The sequence below is a fragment of the Leptosomus discolor genome, chromosome 13 (assembly GCF_034619465.1).
Source record: "Leptosomus discolor isolate bLepDis1 chromosome 13, bLepDis1.hap2, whole genome shotgun sequence".
In the NCBI taxonomy this organism is placed as follows: Eukaryota; Metazoa; Chordata; class Aves; order Leptosomiformes; family Leptosomidae; genus Leptosomus; species Leptosomus discolor.
The window spans coordinates 15,613,919-15,634,394 of NC_141403.1; the positions used below are offsets into that span (position 1 = coordinate 15,613,919).

Genomic DNA, 20,476 nt, shown 5'->3' on the forward strand with positions numbered 1-20,476 from the left:
GAAAGCATTACTTTGGGGATGTCCCGTTTACTCTGCTGGAGGTTTTTTACTAAAACATGTAGAAACTTAACTACTGTGAGAGTACCCAAAGCAAAATAGGCAAAAGTTTGCCAGGAGGTCTTACAGACAAACAGACCATAAAGAAAGATACCAAATAAAGGATACTAAAAATATGGTCCAAGTTATAACTTACTGTAACGTTCATCCACCAGTGCTGAAATCACAGCAAATACTGACGTATCAAAACTATCATTATTCTAGCAGGACTAGGTGTCAAGAGCAAGCTATACCACACTCCTCTACTTTAGTGCTCATCAGCTGTCCCAGTAAGAAGACAATGTACATTACAGTGCTACCACCTTCACTGTTACTAAAGTTTGCATCTCCTCACATAGGCTACAACCCCATTATCAATTGCTGACTTTGCCTACTGTAATTCTACAAAATTCAGCAAGCGTGCACACAGATTTTCGTAAATACCTAGTATGCAAGAGCCCTGGCCACAGCTGAAACCTCCAGGTATTAGCATACTGTTCTAATAACATACTATGTACTGTGGTGTCCCAGTACTACCATGCCGTCAGGAAAAGAAACCCAACATTATTTGAGATTTTCCACTACTACATTTTAAGTTATATCTTTTCATTAGCATATAGCATGAACTGAAATTAAATCTCTGATAACAACTTCAGCATTAATTTTGAATTTGTACAGTTAAGGGAACACATATCAACTTACCTGCAAAATCTTTTACATTCACATTTGCACCTAAACTGATGAGCTCCTTAACCTGTTTAACATCCCCTCGAATTGCTGCCATATGTAGAGGAGTTTCCCCTCGTTCATTTCTCTTGTTAACTTTGTCTTTTTGTCTTGAAGAAGAGCTTGGAGTTTTCTTTTGTGCTGGTGTTGTTTGTAAGGGATGATTTAAGGTGGAATCTACAAAATAAGTTTTTAAATGGTCACTGTAAGTTACTTAACACTATTTTTACTTCACCTCATTTTAACACTTGCAAAGATGGCAAAAATCAGTGAGTAATTATATTTAAATAAAGGATGTATTTGACACTTCACATGTATCAACACATTCCTACTTGCAATGTGCAAAAGGGCGTTTTGCAGAATCTCACTGTTTTTAAAGTAGGTTTCAAGGACAGATGAAGTCTATCCACACTACATGGTTCACATACTCTGCTATAAATTCTGCCGAAACAAGACAAGGCATAACCATGGAGGTTAGCATCTACCCTGCTTCCCCTTCCTCTAGCACAATTCCACTATATTTTTATGTAGTGGGATGCCAGTTTAAGGAATTACTGTCTGTGTATCGGACTCCATGCAATCCCTCAGTTTTGCCAACACAAACGTTTTTGGGTGGATTAGAGTGTTTCTTAAGGAAATGTAGCTGTTCGCTTTTAAATGCCAATTTTGTAAAAGCATTACACTTTGCATCTCCTCACATAGGCTACAACCCCGTTATCAATTACTGACTTTGCCTTGTATAATTCTACAAAGTTCAGCAAGCGTGCACACAGATTTTCATAAATACCTAGTATGCATACGCGTAGAAGATACACAAACAGAAGGATTTTTTAAATACAACTGGACCAAGGACAGTTTGAAGTTCTGAATTAAAAACAAGGTATCTCCCTTCTCCCATTAAATCCTAAGGAAATGATAGTTTCCTTCTATTAAAATCCTGCTCCAAATTGAGACAATGAGACAGTAGTTAAACTTCATTAAAAAAAAAAAAAACAGACAACATTTCAGTTTTTAAATAATGCATATGGAACAGTGTTTGAGAGGCAAAAATAATCCAAGGAAGAAAAGAGATTTTCAGGTTTTACAGCTATCATAATGCAAAGCTTTGCACATAAATACAGAAGGTCAAGAATTTTTCATCAAATTACTCGTAAATGCAAAATAGAGTTTTAACAGAATTTTGAGTAATTAAAATAATTTTCAATTAAAAAAATCAAGGATTGCCAAAAAACATCAGGGTTCAGAATATTCTGATTGGGACAGAATTAAACAGGCAGGAGGAGGAAACAGTTAACTTTGTGAGATCACCTGGACTGTTGTCTCTCGCTGTCATCTGCATCAGAAGTGCCATCTGTTTGCGCTCTGACAGAGGATAACCAAAAAGAATGCTAACTGGTGTTGATTTCTTATTTCCAGCATCCTTCTTCATTTTCTTTTTCTCCGGACCTTCCTTTTCTGGAAACATTAACATTTAAAAACTCCAACTGCTGTTCTATTAGAACATTTTTCGAGACATACAAACATCCTTTTAAGGTATGTGAACTGGTGATTGGTGGCAGGTGATGAAAAACAGAAACTGCATCTCTAGATTACTGCATTTGCATTAGTTTTGGTTACCTGTTCTAATCTAAGTAGGATAATAAGCTAGAATTAAAGCACTTAAAGCTGTAAGGAGGATTACTAAAAACTCTATAAAAGATGAAAAACCTGTTTCACAGCAGGAAGACTGTATATGTCACAACTTTAATTTCGAGAGAATCAAGTCAGGCACTTAAAAACTTCTGTAAGATCAGCTAGTCAACCTTGAATTTCAGCCTTGAATACAGACCTGAGACTGCGGTCTATTCTACTTCTCTCAAGACACCATGTAAAAAATTAGGAAAAGACTTTTTAATATTGGTATTTGTTAGGTAACTGGATGAAAGACTATTTCTCTCAAACTCATCCTGTTACTTCACATTAGAGCAATGTCTTCTCCAAAATTCATATCCTTCAAAAACATACATTTATTTTATATACATAACTTAATTATTTTTAATCAATATTTATGGGAAGTTGTTTAATATTTCATGTCCAAGTTTTAAGCCAGGAGCTAAAATTACATGTCTGAATAAACAGATAATTTCTAAAGCTACTCAGGACATACAAATTCTCACAGATCTTCAGATCAGTTAAATGTGCTCTGAAATCAGACAACTTTTTCATACCTAACAAATTTCAAAACTTGAATTTTTTTTTGTGTAATTTGGAAACTTTGGTCTGTCTTCCATCCCTCTCAAAAGTTCTTCCTTCATTTTTCTGTATAAGAGTCTTGTAAACCAAACACAGGCATCTAAGTTGAAGTATTATAGAAAACAACAGATTTGTGATTAACTGACTTGGACTAAATCACTTTTAACTGGAGCAGTATTAATGATCGTAACATCAAACAAGTACAAACTCTCAATGCATCACATTTCTTTGGGTACAACTGTTTTCCACAGATCTCCCTACCTGAGTATTTAACTGTATTTTCTAGAAACATACTAGTTTGCGTTTATGTGTAGTGAAGACCACTCATTTTCTGTAATTATCTTGTCTTTCCAGGCAACTGCTTTTTTTCTGTCTTAAGCTCTTATCAAATCCAACATTTTGTATCTTGTATGTATCTTATATTACTTATATGTTAGATCTGTAATGTCTACCTTTTTCTTCAGAGCCCCTAAGATTACTACTTGAATATAAACACAGTGGATGTAAGAGATGGCTCAAGGAACCTTAGTCACAAATTGGTGATTTGGAATTAAAATTTTTGAAAGTGTTAAAAAAACCCCCAACATTTCTAAGCACCACGATCAAGAAGGAATGGTCTGAAGAATGTTCTAATAGACTGAACTAACAGAAACAAGATCTCCAAACTCTGAGCAAATAATTCCCTTGGTTTCCTTCCCTAAAAGCCTGGCTTTGGTATCAGCTTTTCCAGAGATCCTTCCCACTCCACCACACCTTCTCCTTTTGGAAGCCTCCCTACTGACCACCTTCCCAACAGACCTTTAACAGCTGGACAGGGCTGCATCCTACATTCATGGGCAATCCCAGTTCACCCTCCAGGCTGGACTACTGACCACAAAGCCAGGGACAGAATTCAGTATGGATGTCTATTGCCTGCTTTTTCTGCCCTGTGGCTGGCTGCTGCGCTAACTCCCATACAGCAAGCAAGAGCATGAAACAAAGCTGGGATCTAAAAATTACAACAGGGAATATGTAACAAATGAAAGAGGGGCAGGGGGGAAAGTTGTTGGACCGATTAACTGGACTTGGGCCATATTAAAATGCTAGAATTTGGCTGGGGATTGGTTGAGGCTTGGTTGTTACTATTCGTTAAATAAGCCTGGTAGCTACACTGATCTTTTTAGCTTTTTCGGTAATAAGTTATTTCATCTTATTCTTACTGTGACCGACTGGTGAGACACAGTTCATCCAGTTTTAGGTAATCTTAGTATTTTGGGCCACACTAAAAAAAAACTGTGGAAATGCAATTAAGCTAAGTCAAAGTAGGGTGTGAGGATTTTTATGACTGTCCCCATGATTATATCGGTCTCCCAGTTTCCTTTCTTTAAACGTCAACCTCAAACACCTGTATGATAAAAACTTCATTAAAAAAATAAAAATCTGTCATCTGCAAAAGACTCCACCAAGGCAAACTTCACTGACCTTCTGCAGAGAGACAAAAATTACTAAAAATTACAAATTAGAAGCTTAAATCCCTTTGAGGTTCCTAACCATGCAATTCCACATTGCATTAAACCCCAAACTGACTCTTTATCTTTTGATTTTCTCTGCTTCCACCTCAGGCCCTCTCTGTGGCCCTCCTTGTTTCATTCGTTTCCTCTCAGCTCATCTCCTGACTTCCTAGGCTTCTCTAAATCTCATCCTGTAGGCTTGATCACAGACCCAGGCTCAAGTAATGCAATGCACTTGAGGCGCAGGAAGGCACGTAGATAGTGCACAACTTGAATTCCATAGCGACCAAAGAAGAAATACATCATTTTACAGGCTGAACAATTATGAGCAAGACTATTTTAAGAATGGAAAGCCACAGACCTATGTATGTATCAAGAAAAATCCCTACAAATTTATCCCTTATGTTTAAAAAGGAACCAAGATCTCTTTTATGGAAGTAATCCATGAGATTTTTCTAAACTGCATGCATCTCATACTCCTGAACATCTAAAAATTCATTCAATATCCAAATCAGCACTACTGCTCTATTGGTAGAATGTCTGCATAGGAAAAAATTAATAAGAACCTACAATGGAATTATACTTTCAACTTCTTACCGCAAATATGCTGTTCTCTCTCCAAGGATAATGTACAGCATACTCTCCATTGACTAATTTAGTACTTCCATCAAAACAACAGATCTCAGTTTGTCTGGCATGATCTGCTGTTTCTGAACTTATGCTATTTACCGCTCATGATTCTCTTCTTGAAAAAACACATTCCTTTTCATTCTGAATTATTCCTTACAATTTTATAGCTATACTCAGCTTGAGAAAATAATACATCAAAATAAGGGAAATAAATCTTTTGATGATTGAGCTTTTGGTTTTTTATTATACAGTGTATTTTTCTAGGTATTTTTATTTCTTGGGGTTTGGGGTTTTGTTTTGGGGTTTTTTTTAATAATTTTGTTATAAAAGTCTCTCAATAAATGACTGCAATTTACTCCTGTCTCATGTCAAACAACACGAAGATCCACCCCTACATATTCCAATGCATTTCAGAAGTAGGGCAAATTATTCTTCTATTACTCTGTTAACACAGATTTTGCCAAGCATTTCTAGAGCTTACCAATTAAAAGTAGCAAATAAGAATTGTTCTCACTGTTACACTGTAATTATGCCCCTACCACTCAAAAAAAAGAAACAATTTTATTAAAATTTATGTGAGACTTCGTATGTGTTTTCAGTAAATCTGAACACTTCAGGACACAAAATTAATATGATCAACAACAAACCTAAGGAAAAAAGTCTCAGGACTACAGCAGGTGCACCTGATAATCCATTTACTGGAGGGTGACCTGTAAGAGACTGTCGCTTTTCCCCCCACAAAATCTCATGCTATGTCCTGGTTCTGAATGTACAAGATAAAACAGCTGCACAAAAGGGGTGGAAGGAAGCAAAAGGAAGGAGTAGGGTGTATTAAGGATAAATATTTATTCACCAATAAATAAATAAGATAGTAAAAAAATATCTTTTTTAAAAAAAACCTTTAAATTCAAGGGAAACAACGATGCAACTGTTGATAAAGAAGCTACACAAATCCACAGAAAAATTCTTATAAATTACTGGGAACCCCCATTATGCTTATTGCAGAATATACTAAAAGATTCGTTTTCGCTGCTCCAAGAATATCATGCAGCACACTATACTTTATTTAGCAGAAGGAAACCAACTTAACATTCAGGAACTTTGACTTCTTAGCTATTCTTTATCTTGTGGTAACAGAAAACTCTCCTCAGGTGTGTACTCGATGTTTATATAATTTGAACAGTAATAACTTCCCTAATAGAGGAAAAATATCAGTTTAAGAAATTAAGTTTAGGTAGAATTTAATGTATAAAATTTACTGTTAAAGTCAATTAGTTGTTTGGGTTTGGTTTTGGTTTTTTGTTTTGGTTTGGGTTTGCTTGGTTTTTTTTTTTTTAGATTTTGAGCATTTTGTTTTCAAAGTCCATGGAATACAAGCATCTTCTTTTACATTCTCTTTCTTGTCACCTATTGGTGTTCTTCCGACAGTTAGAAACAACATCACGGAATTTCATACTTGTTATTAAAAATAAATTCAAACCTCTTCAAGTGGCTTCATGTTCAATTATTTCAATTATCTTTATTAAATAACCTTCATAATATGCAGCCAAATCTATCTGGACAACATTCCTTCTAAGATTTTCCTTTTGCAATGTAAGCTTTTCACCTAACACTTTAAAAAAAGGAGTTAAAAATAGGCAAGTTATGTGAACCAGTGATTTAGGTGCATTTGAGCACTTATTTGCAGAAGAGCGTCACGAAGTTCACTCACAATACTTAAATGTACTGCCGTGAGAAACATCAGAATCATCAGCAATTATTTTAGGAGAACTTATGCATGACAGATTACATTCCAAGGCAACCAATAACATATCTGTGGTTTTGGTTTTGTTTTAATTCGCATAAATTACAAACTCCCAGTCAAGTAATTTCTAAGTGTTTTAGGAAAATAAATTTTTAAATAATGCAACGTGGATTTCGCAAAACAAATCATGCCAAATAGAATATTCCATTTGTAGAGTAACCACCTTAGTAGATAAAGAAAATAAAGCCAAAAGATCAAATTCAAACTTCAGGGCTCATGAGAGCCTGGTTTCACGTAAAACCCTACCATAGTGCAAACTGTAAGGAATAACAGGATCAAGAAATAGGACCATGTGAAGCTAAAATATGAACTGCTTAAAATAAATGCTTCCAAGGAAGTTGTAAGATTGAGTGATACACAACAAAAGTCTAACATGCTTATTACCAACAACTGTAGAAGACAGGTCAAGATCATCAATTCTGCAGATGATGAAGTTGAGAGACAGAGTTACCGAGCTCTGTGTGACCGTGGTAAGCTGACTGACATTATTTTAAAGAGAAACACGTGGACTGACTGCTTCTTCCTATCCTCAGCAAAGGAGAAAGATTAGAACATGATGAAGAGACCTCACAGTATCCTGTATGCTCTAGAGATACCAAGGTACTACTGTGATATCAAATTAATCAAGTTCCTGGCATAATTATTTAACCAAGCCAACACACACACACACAAAACCACCTCCACTTTCCTGCCTTCAGCCCAGCCAACAGCTAACAGAACCTATAATAGCTGAACAGTAAGCCCAACTCCAGCAAGCAGCAACAGTGTGGAAACAGTCCCTCTACTAGCCCCACTAGCCTCTGTGACTACGGGAAGCACAAGTACAGAGATCGTGGTACTATGATGTACCCATGGGACATAAAGAGGTCAGTTGTGTTGCTCTTCTGAATGTCAATTAAATGCTAAAAGAAATAGGACCGTGCCATATTTGGACTACTTTAAAGACAGAAATTAAAGGGGTCCAAAAACAAAACCAAGATGCTACTATAAACAGATAATCTGGAGAACATAATTTTCAAGGGAAGATCAACAAATGAGCACATTCAGCATAACTGTCACTCTTGGTTTTCTTCCCAAGTAATCAACTATATAACAAGACTACCAAAAAAACCCAAACTCAACTAAGTCTATGCTTATCTTCACAATTAAAAGATTTTTCCAATCTGTAGTTGTGTTTAATTATTACAAAAATTTTGAATTTCTCTCTTCAGACCAATGAGGTCAAAAAAGCAAACAAACCTGCCCTTTGCAAAAGCAGCACCTGCCTGTTGGTATTCTGATAACCACATTAGAGGTTATTTAAAAATAACCAGACTAATTAAATAAATTAACAAAATTTAAATAATGCTATTTAAGTAGCCTAAATAAGTGATGGCTTTTCAATCAAATTTTGGGTTTGGATTGGGAGACTTCAAATCAGAGAACTTATTAAAAAAGGTATGAAAAATGCTTCTCCTTCCATTCTACCAGTCTTAATCAAATCTTGCGTGCAGAATCCTTCATGAGATTAACTTAAACAAGGGTTAAAGCTATACTGCAAAATTTACAGTGTAAATAAATTTGACTGCAGCACGTATATATCGTATTAGTTTTTTGTGGTTGCTGTGATCAAAGTATGGGGACGTGATAACAGAGCCCTCCGTTTAGGAGGGCCATCCAAACCAGGACAGCATCAACGGAGACCCCACACAACGACAGATGGGCGAGGGGGAGGCTGTGCTTAAGGACAGGCACGCAGTGCCACTTCAGGTGCTGCTCCTGTCCCGCGGCCTCTTCAGAAGGCCACGGGTGTCCTGTGACTCACGATGCCTTTCAGCCCTGTGCAGGCTTCTCAGCTGGCATTGCATGACTTCACGTAGGCAACCGGACTCGGTCCTAACCAGTGTGAAATTACTAAGAAAGCAACCTGAAGGCTAAATCTGAAAATAATTTAATACTAATTTATTGCAGCAGTTTCTTAGGCAAAAACACTGCTTTAAATCCAAATTTAGATAAACAAGAGGACTTGAGTTTATTCCTAGTCTTACGGGACACTACAAACACTGTCTGATTTCAGTCCTGCCAAAATAAACTGGGTGTAATAGTTTTGTAGGAATCAAATTTTAAAAACTATTTCCAAATTAAATTAACATTCAGTTTGGCTGTCCATGTTCATTATCAGTTATAGTTTCTGGCCAATACCCAAACCAAAAAAAAGCCATGACAAAAAGAAGCAAGAGGTGGAATTGTAGGTGGCAATTTTTGCAAAAACAAAGCAAAAAAGACAAAAATCTTAGTTTATGAATGAATACTCTGAAGATAGAACTGAGACAGCTCTAATGATGTAAAGCTCAAAAAATTAGGCATTCCCATTCTTGGACTGATTTACCTGTCTGAACAGGACAAGACCCAATTATCATGGGGCTTCTATAATCAGCTAGCAACTCTATCATGTGTCTCTAAGATAAACCATTTATTAAATTAAACTACTAATTAAATTGAATTTTTTTGTCCTAGAGCTACTTTCTATGGCATTTCTTGATTTCTGTTCACCCAGACACATCTTTAGAAGACTAAATCTTTAAAAACATTTGAAAATCAAACTTGATGGTCTTATCTGTTACAGAGAAACCACTTAGCAAAGCAGTAAGAACATTTTGCTTGTCTGAAACAAACATATTGGAAGGCTGTTAAAAATAAAACTATCGGGAAAGGACACATCCTGGAACTGTAATGGTCAGTAGGAAGAACAGAGTAGTACCACATATTTTTGCAGACTCTTCTCACTTATGAATTGTATACACAACCTTTGACCATTTCCCTGGAATACCACTACAGAGTTTCACAAAATATCAGAAGAAAACTTTTTTTTTTTTTTTAAACTCCCCCCCCCCCCCCCTTCAAACACTACCACTACTGGCTGATAAGCAGCTTTTCATCACCTCTTCTTTTTCCCCCTCTGTCTCTGGTTACACTGTCATCTCCAAAAACTTAACCTTCTTCCTTCTCAACTAACATTTGCTGTTCTCTGTACGTAGTTAGCAGGGAGACACTTCTCTCAGAGCTAACAGTTCAGTCCAGTGATGGCAACCCTTTCCAATCCATAATGCCAAGTTTGTGGCAGAAGCAGCACTGCACTTCACGATCACTGATGCCAGTCCTAATCCGTGTCAGGGACAAAGTTGTCACCAGTGTAACTGGTTGATTCCCACTGGTCTAATCTAACTGGTTAGGTACAGAATCAGCATTACAAGCACTTTTTTCATCCCAGTAATGCTTCTGCCTCTACAGTTTCTGGAAAGCTTATGTACCAAGTTTCCTACCTGTGAAACTGTGCTCATACCTCCCTGCCTCAGCAGTAATGAAAGGGACAACAAGATATGATGTTTGCTACATAGTAGTTAAAAGCTATGCGCCTTCTATTGCTATATTAAGTATTTCTTGCCCCTACTTGAACTGTTTATTTAATTTCTCTGCTACAACTTGTAACAAAAAGATTTTGTAGTGTATGCATTGTCTTTTTGTGTATGTCTAAGTGCCTAGAGTAACCAGCGTTTGTGGCAACTGTGACAATAAATGCCATAGCAAGAGAAACACAAAAAATTATGTTACTTTACACGATGCTGTGACAATCAATTATTTAAAGTTGATGGGGGTAGGGATAGATGACAAAAGATTTTCAACACAGAAAACATTAGGTAAGTGCTAAATATTACCTCTAAATAGATTTATTTCCATTATGAAAAATAGTTAGGGTCTAATACCAAGCAGTAAATTTAATAAAGCAGATGCTGGGAGCATACTTCCAATTTATACATGGTCTTCTCAGAATCAAGCGGTATCACGAATAGTGTAAGCCTTTAGAATTCTGTAAAGCCACTGAAAGCAGAGATCTAAAGCCAAGAGTATTGTTTTGGAATGTGACTATTTCAAACTTGGATTTCATACCATATTCTCTTTACAGTAACAAAAACATGTATGTAATATCCAGGAGCCAAATCTTCTACATTAAATCAATCCTAGACAAAAATTAAACATGTACCGAGGTATATACTTCTATCTTGGATTTAAATCTAAGCATATTAAGGGAATTACCTATTTATCAAGATATTCAAATGTACAATGAGCACTGCTAAGAAACTGTAGTACTGAGCCTCATAAATTTGGGGAACATGCCTTCTGGTGGCCTTCCAGAGGGCATGGACACTGTTTTGCTACCAACAGAACTACTACTGAACTACGACATAGGCAACTAATTACCTAGACTCAGAGATAACTGTACTTTTGGAATACACCTAGATCCCTCCATCTTGATTTGAAAAGAGCCATGTTAAGAATGGTATTTTAAAGTCTTGAAATCAGTTCTAATAGAGTAAGCTTAACGTAGGAAGAACTACCAGCCTGTGCAGAAAAGGTATCCCGAACAGATCACAGGAGCTTAGGCTGAAAGAAAAGTTTGCTCTCTATGGCTAGTTTGGTTAGTTACCTTAGCAACCTTCTCTTTTACATGGAGGACAGTACATTCACCAATCTTTCCCACTCTCCCTCCCCAAAAAAGGCTACGAAACGCTGACAGCTGTGTCTCCAACCAAGGCACTTAGATGTCTTTGCATTAGTTTACTTGTTTAAACAAATGGACCTCTAGAGATGACAATGAAAAGAAAGATTTATTACTAACATAGAAGCAAAAGAATGAGGTTAGGAGACCACTGGAAAATGTAGATAAACTATGCTGGCATGCTAGCTCTTGTTAATGATAGGATGAAAGTCTGTCAGACTGAAATGTAATAATTAGAAGCAAGCAAGCAACTTTTATACTTAGCATCCTTTTTTACAGGGAAAAAATAATATAAAAACATAATATACAATCAATTAAATTAGGACGTATTTTACCAACAAATAATTAGTTAAGGAAATAAAAAGGATCTACCTGTGTCTGAATTGCGATCTTCATTTCTGGATGGACTAATAGTAAAAGGAAGTTTACGTTTCATGGAAGACTTTTCTTTCATCTCCTTCCCCACATCACTCCTATCCACTTTTGGAGTTTTGCTGTAGGATGCAATCTTGTCCTTGCTCTAATATAAATAAAAAGTATACTAAGTAATTTTTGCATAAAGCAGAATAGTCTTATAATGTATACAGACTGAAAAGACTGCTATGCAAGAAGGTACGTGCATGTGTGTAAGTATGTCTATTACATAGTTTCTTCAAAAACTTTTAAAGTAACCTTACTAAAAATAATAAATGGCTTTTCTTTCTTTTTAAAATCAGTATCTCCTGTGTTGTTCTACTTCCAGATACATCACCGTAGAACTGCTGTTCACTTTAGAGCCTTGATTAATAAGCAAAGGAACAACACAAACGGGACAAGAATTTGCTAAGTCTTAACAACCATCCCAATTTCCTTCCCTGACCATAACATAACAATCACATTAAAAACACATTAAAAGCCCACACTGAGATTCAGACTGTGAATAGTAACACAGAAACAAAAAAACCTCTGACAACCCTTCCCTGCCTCCACCCCCACCCTGTAATCCATCCATACAGAACTCCCTTTCTATTTCAACAGGAATAATAGTGTACTGTTTCATTTTCTAAAGCAAAATTTACTAAGTATTTAGAAAATCTATGAAGACACTTTTTTAACCAGTATCAAATTTAGAAAAAATAGATACTATTCAGAACTTTTAGTTTCATAAATCTGGGATTTTTGGCTTATAAAACATATTTCAAGATAAACAGAGAAAAAACTGGATAGACACAATATTAACTTATGTTTGATTACTTTGATAATATACGGGATCAAAATATGTAAAAGATACCAAGTTAGTGGGAAAACTGCTTGAGAGAACCCTCTGCAAATCCCAACATTTTGGCCTACCCATCAAGATGTAATGTAGAGACGTTACGTTTTCTGCTCATCATATGCTGCAGCAACACATCACCCAGCTAAGCCAGCTATCACGACTCCATAGCTTTATGTCATTCTTAACAGATGATCGGATGAAGCCACTAACATTCATTTTCTAAAGGCAGAAGAGGCACATGCGCTGACTTGCCAATCAGTGAAAACCAAAAGGCTGCTCCTTGGTACTTCTGAAGCAAGAAGTTAAAAGACTTATTCTGAGTAGAGGAAAACTAGGAAATAACTCCAAGTACAGGTACTATTCTCAAGGGCACCATCCTTTTTTAAAAAACAAACACAGGTAAGAAGAGCAGCTTGATTACATCTGCACTCAGTTTAAATTGCTACCAAAAGGGTAGGTAGAAGTAATTTCAAAAAGACCCTGCAAACAAACTCTAAGATCTTCAGATGACAAATGTCTGTACCAGGGAAATCACAAAGAAGGGATCAGTCTACGTCAGGAGAACTCTTGAAGTAAAAGGCTGATGCCCCCAGAGAAAACCTATCTTCACTCTGGGTTTGGAAACCTGAAAAAAAAAAAAAGCAGCCAAACAACCCCAAAAACCAAAACCCCAAACCAAAACGCAGAATAAAACCCACACACCAACACCAACCCTCCTCCAAAACCCCAAAGGAAACACACACCCCACCCCACCCCCCCTTTTCTTACATGCTAGAAAATCTAAAAAATCTAAACCCCCTTAAGACTCCCCTAAGCCCTTGGGAGATAAAGTGTCTGTGCTACCACTTCTGAAAGAAGCTAATCAACGTAACACAAGCGATCATTTGCAAATGCATCTGTAAGTCGACAAGAGCAGATACAAACTCCATTAAGCCAATTCCAATCTCTTCCATTACACATAAGAGCTTCCCACTTCAGCCCAAACTCACCAAGAGAGCTCTCATCCTTTGTTCCAAACAATCCAATTATTTCTCATATGTATGTATGTAAATTTCCCACAATATAATAAAGTGGTATTAAAATTTTATTGCTTTCTCTAGAATATTATCTCATGCTAGGTACTATGTAACAGAAAGGATCAATTTAAAAAAATCTAAAATTCCTAAGCAGAAAATGTTGGTTTCAATTTGTTCTGTAGGAAAAAAACTCAAAACTTTTTGTGGTTGGCAATTCTTAAAAAGAATCACTTTTTTTGGTAGTAATCAGTAAAATACATCAGTAGGTGCTCACAAAGAGACAGAAGCTGCTTAATTTGATAGCTTCGTGTTTATTCTTAAATTGCATATAGGCATTATGTTAAATATTATGACTGATGGACTACTTTTTTGATAATCACTGAATATTAATTTTCTGATGATCTAATTAGGAGGAGAGACAGTTCAAAATGCACACTTTCAGATAAATAAAGATACACTGAAAATGAAAGAACAGGCTACACACAGGATACACAGAAACTGAAAAAAAAAAGGAATATTTTGTTCCTTAGCTATTGTGGAAATAAACATTTAGCCACCACTGGTGGTGAACTTTCCAACCCAAAAGATGCAATGAACAGGGTGTTTGGGAAGTCTGTACAAAGTCAATGCTATTTAGTATTTTCAGTGACAATGCTGAAGTAAGAGATGCAATTAGATATGCAGACACCATCACAACAGAGAGAGAAGCAAAGAGCACTGGCAAAGCAAAAGCCAAATGACTAGTGAATTTGAAAAACAGTCTAAATACAAAACAAAACTGGAAAAACAAGGATAAAACCAAGGTTCTACAAATTGATAAAAAAAATAACAATCACAAGACCCCACATTAAAAGACAGGCAACTCTTAACAGCCTCCTGGATTCAACTTCAAGTAAAGGAATGCAAGAGGAGGTAGCAAGCCCTGCAGGTTAGAACAGGTATTTCAATTTAAAGCGTGAGCATTCAGTGTTCCAACTACTCTTGGTCACTGCAACAGCATGGACACCTCTTCTTCAGGGTCCAAAGCAAGCTGAAAAATTCAGCATGAATAGGTCTATGTATTAGTTTAATGCGATCCATGGAAACAACCTAAACCAAAGTTGTTTTTTATAAAGCAACCTGTAACTTAGAGTATCTGTGGACTTTCTAAAGAGGTTCATTAATCTAAAGTGAAGGCTGTTAATCAAATAAGATGTGGTAATGTTCAGATACATGAACTATAGCTGCAAAGAGAAAGGCATTACGTACTCTCTGTGTCCACTACAGTTCAAGAACGTTTAATGGCTTTAGACTGCACCAGGAGACAAGCAAAGGCTATTTAGCCTTCCACTAAGTAACTGCCTCTCTGCCAGTCAGTGTAATTAAGTATCAGAATAAACTGCCCAAGGAGACTGGAATTTCCATCAAGCAAGGCTTTAACGAAAAGGTCTGGCCAACATCTGTCACGAACAGAGTACAGCTTATTCTACTTTGGGGCAAATGGATGAACCGGATCTGCACGTCTCAACATTTAATGCATGCCTCACTGGAGGATGTAGTAACAAGGAAGAATTCTCTCTGTCAACAAAACCACACTAGTACACTATGATGAGGAACACATTTTTAATCTGTTCAGCAGAAACTGTCTCAGAAGGCTAACGAACAGCAGTCTGGATAATTTCTTGATATCCCATTCCAGCTCTATTGTCTGGTACTGCTACAATCAATGACAATAAACAAAAGCAGACAACAGAGTGCCATATAATCTAGCAGATGTACTAAGCCCTGGGAGAATAAGCATTCTTTTTCTGCCTATCAAACATAATTACATACCAAAGCATGTTCTGCATAGTATTAAAATGGCTTTGGGCACTATTGTTGGACTCTTCTAAGAAGAAAGTTAATTCTTACAAATCCCAAATGTGTTTCTCCTGTGGACCACATATCTATCATTTACTCCCTGCGTTTTGGCCATGGAAGTTCTAAAGTATAAATTCAGATAAATTAAAATTTCATTATGTTCTTATGTTCACAAAATATCTCATGCAAGCACTAAATAGTCCAACTGCTGTGTGCACTCTTATTTTTTTATTTACTTTATGCTCCCAAGATGAGGAACTGAAATAAAAATACACATACCCTAAAGCATATATGACGTAAACTCAGTTTATTAACAAAAATGTTATGCCTAATGATTTTTTTAAGCTCTCAGAAGACCTGAGCACATAGCTGATTCACAGAGTTATTTACTGGTGGCTAGAACAAAATAATAAGCATTAACTTCTACTGGACAAATATGATGGATTAAGTCTCATAACAACAGTAACTTTACTACATTCCTCAGTCAACAGCTAAGAGTGCACAGCCAGCAAGAGCTACACATTGTATCAACTACGAAAGGACAACCAAATCCTGCAAGTGTTTTTTCTTGGAATAGACTTACACCACATATTGAGGCCATTACAGTTATTATTTTGAGAAGAAGAATGAAGATTTTTTTTTTTTAGGGAGTGGTGTCCTTTAACATTACTGTTCATTTGTGAGAGGCATTGTTTTGTGTGAACATTATTTCACATTAGGACTCCTCTGCCTACAACGCACCTATGAACACGTAAGGGAACACCAATAATTAAACTACTGATCTTACAGTCATGGAGATTAAGCTCCATGAGTAGTTCAGAGACATTTCTGCTTCAATAACAAAGTGGTCACAGAAGCGAGTAACAGCAAGTTTACGTAGCAAAGTGCAGAAGAGGTTCGACTGTACTGTTCTACATAAAAAATAAAAAGCCAAAGCTATGTGAAAAACACAGTTAGAATGCATTTTTTGTACTAAGGACCACTGCAGTTAGAATCATAGAAACATTCAGGTTGGAAAAGGCCTTTGAGATCATCAAGCCCAGCCATCAACCCTACTCTACCAAGTACACCCCTTAACATATCTCCAAGCACCACATCCAAATGACCTTTAACTTATCTGAATGTTGAGTACCTCAGGGTCTTTTCATGCTACTAAGAGACACAGGTGGCTCCAGTGGCTCAGTGAACGGTCACTCATTGGTCACACAATACTGAGAAAAGTGTGTGGGCAACAGGTGTCTTCCAGATTAATCAAGACATTTCCATATCAAAATGGCACTAAAGCAAAAATTTTACTTTAGGATCCCTTTCACCTGCAGCATCAGTACTTCCTTACATCCATTACGTTAGGTTAATGAACCCATAATTCTTTCATAAGAAGTTCTAATGCTTCAAAGACTATTGTTTTTAAATTCAGGGTTGCAAATATTTACATACTGAGAAAAATCCTTACTTACTATACAGAAATTTCCACTACTTCCTAAAGATACTTCATTTAAAATTATCACTGGTGATTTGGCCTGGTCATTCTTCACTTCAGAGTTTTATGATTGTGTATGTAATACAGATTTGCCTTCATCGCTTTCTGTTGTTCAAATTCAAATTTTACTTTTACTCTATTGCCTGTTGAATTTTAAATAATTTTCTAGGTTGAATCTAAATGATACACACCTCTGTTTCAGGAGACTTCCTAACTTTGCAGAGGTTGCAAGGTTTGGGGGTTACATGGCTCAGCAGACGTAACTGCTACCGTTATTACCATTCCTTTGGCAGCGGTCGCAGAGTCAACAGCCACTCTGGAAACAAGCACCATTTTTCTGCAATGGCAGCAAGCAACAGGGAGAGGAGGTGAGGCGGAGTCAGAGGTGGAGACTGCAGGAGGAAAAGGGGCTTCACAAGGAAACTCAATTTTTTTTTTTTTTTTCCTTTTTTAACACTCAGGATTGCAGAGCAATTCGCACGTACAATTCAAAACCTAGGAAGGAAGAAAGCAATCTGCACTACAAAAATATGACAATCTATTTCTATATGCTCAAACCTACAAACAGATGCATTCCAAGCATTTCAAGCCATACCCTTGGCAAAGAAACAGGGAAAAGGAAAACTTAAAAACTGACGCTTTGCAGCAAACCCACAGTTTTTGCTTTGATGAAAGTGAACAAAAGATGAAAATTCAGCTGTTATATAGATTTTTATTTTTCTAAATGATAAACATAAATAAAGCTTGAAAAAATTGACCTAAGTCAGTTCTCCTAGCACAAGCAGCTGTCGATTATGTTGCCAAGATTTTTCTGCGTCAAAAGTATTTTTTCAGAAATACTGAAGTGTCAAGACAATGGGAGTTTATAAAGGCAGAAAATATTTTTTTGGTTAAATATAACCTAAAATCTTTACAAAATGTAACTTATTTACAAGTGTATAAACAAAAGGTAGTATTTAATACCATTAATTTCACTGCAATAGCCTTCCTATTCTTGTTGCTTGTAGGCCCCAGACGTTCCGCCCCTCCTTCCCAGAACTGAATGGCACTTCAATTAACTTGACCTTATCCCAAACAAGGACCAGAATAAAAAAAAGAAAACCCAAGACTTTTGCATCCCTTTACTAGTAAGGCCATTTTCTTTCCCCATTTTACTCCGTTATCTTCCTCTTCTTATCTAAGTAGATCATCACAGCTGGGAGAAACAACTACCTGCGCCTCACTGTACTGGGACCCATAAAACAAACGGAAGAGACTAAAATGTCTAAAGTTTTCTAAGAATGTTTTCAGAAGACAAAAAGTTTGAAGGAGATGCTGGATCTTCTAATATTTTCCTACTTTTTTTAATCTCTTCATGTCTTACATCCATTCATTAAGCGGTCTTACAGATAATACAGACTTCAACAAAATAATAACAGTAAGGATGAGCACACACGCACAACCTCCTTCTCCAGGGAAGACAGTTTTAAACATCATTTGAGAGATAAATGGATTCTCTCTCCTTAGAGCAATATAAAATTCATTGTTCACAACGCAGAGTGTTATTTTATCTTCTGTTATCCATTAGTACTACAGATAAACTCATCTATTGTACAAGGGTAGCAGGCAGAGAAAACTGAGAACTGGGTTATTTGCAAATTGGCTCCAAAAGTTTGAAAATGATGGGATACTTCACACTTACAAACAATAAACCACGCCTCAGTATTACTGGAGTTCCCATATTCCTTCATTCTCCATTTCAAAAATGCATTGTACAATTTTTAAAGTGAACTCCCTTGTGCAAGAGTCCTTAATCCTTCTGCAGGACTTGGCTTTCAAGTCCTCCTAACAGAGGGGACAAGTCCTCATGTTACAAAGGAGTACAAGAAACTTGTTCTTACATTGTTGATTGGTCTGTGCCTTGTCACAGGCCTTCAGAAATGTTTTATGTGTTTGTTACAGCAAGTAAGACACTGTAATATTAAATAAAATATTAATCATTGTTCTTGTGAGTGTATAAAGACTCCGTATGATGTAAGATATGGAAACCATGCACTAACTTACATCAAATAAACCCAACACATCCAGTTACCTTTTGAATTAAGTTGCAAATTATAATAAAAGGCGTAAATTCTGTCCCCTAGTTTAATTTACAGGTAAAGTCATATAAAAACCCATACTTCTTTCCTGCACTGAAGATATCAGAGTACAGGTTCATATTTATTTGTTCCCATTACAATAAAAATCTTGATAGAACACATGCTCTTCATTTCACTGAAATTAAACAAACATGAATATAATGTTGTTACCTTTCTTGCAGTGTTTTTTTCCACCATGGTGCTATCACTGTCAGAATTTTCAACTTGAACTGTTTTTGTAGACCCAAATTTGGGCATTTTATAGCTGTTTAGCTAGCTGTATCTGGTATCGGTGGGTTCATCGTGTGTCTGAAAAACAAAGAAACAAAGACACTATATAAATATACACACTGCAGCGTCATTTCAGGACAAATGCTGTTACTGTAGATGGTAGCAGAGATGAATAGTATCCCAGAAAAGATGACTAACAATGACACCTGACTTAAAGCATCCCACTCATTTGCAGCACAAACCTTGGGGCGAAAACCCAAAAGCTCTAATGTGGCTACTACTGGGGACAGTGTCATCAGAAAATCACAAGTCAGTTGTTGGAACTGCCTCATCCCTCCAACTTACCTCTTTGGCAGACTTAACACTTTCTATTTGATGGCTCATTGGTTCAACATCTCACTTCATTTTATAGGTAGTAAGACTGGGGAGATGCAAAAGATCATTTCTAGCAACACTGTGAAGAAAAAATAAGCTTTCTAGCCTGGGAAACAGAAATATTGTCTACCCAAAATATTACAGAAAAAAGGTCAAATCTTGGTGATTTGCTATCCTTTCTGTTGGAAGAGAAGATACATGTTAGAAGAAAAATCTTCTAAAGCTTGGACCTGGAACTAGAAACCCTAATTTCCACTAGATAGGGTACATCAAGTAAGTGTCATTACAGAGTCACATAATGGAAGAGGTCCGATTTGCCTCTTCTACAAAATGAAGAGCCACTCTTCTTGTAGGAGTGCCTGAGAGGAAAGGTCACGTGAAAAGTAAAACTGCATTTGACATCACTTTAAAGCTGGTGAAGTCTTACGAGTCTTTTTGAATTGATGTTACAAATATTTGTGTGATCACAGCCTTATTGAATCTTCCAGTAATGTTATGTCTCAGCTAGATGTCGTTTCAGATGTGGTTTTTCTATTGTTGCTTTACAGTTAAGGTTTTGGGATCATCACATACTGAATTTGTTGCTGTTACAGGACCAGGGCCACTATTTTGGTTTGACACGGGTAACTGACAACGAAGACTGGTATTTTCTCTTTGGCAGATGACTTTTGAGAAAACTGTTCGCACACCAGACCTGATACACAGAAC

General features: G+C 36.5%; 1 protein-coding gene across 1 annotated transcript in view; it reads right to left on the minus strand.

Moving 5' to 3' along the window:
• ANKRD12 (ankyrin repeat domain 12) overlaps nt 1–19,459 on the minus strand; it is a 43,951-nt gene extending 24,492 nt beyond the window's left edge. Inside the window, exons 1-4 of the mRNA XM_086472734.1 lie at nt 19,334–19,459; nt 11,828–11,975; nt 2,071–2,217; nt 739–939 (exon numbers count right to left, since the gene is read on the minus strand). Of these exons, the coding sequence (XP_086328860.1) occupies nt 739–939; nt 2,071–2,217; nt 11,828–11,975; nt 19,334–19,420 (583 nt within the window). The 5' untranslated portion in view covers nt 19,421–19,459. The remainder of the gene's footprint in view (nt 1–738; nt 940–2,070; nt 2,218–11,827; nt 11,976–19,333) is intronic.
• Between the last annotated feature and the right edge of the window lie 1,017 nt (nt 19,460–20,476).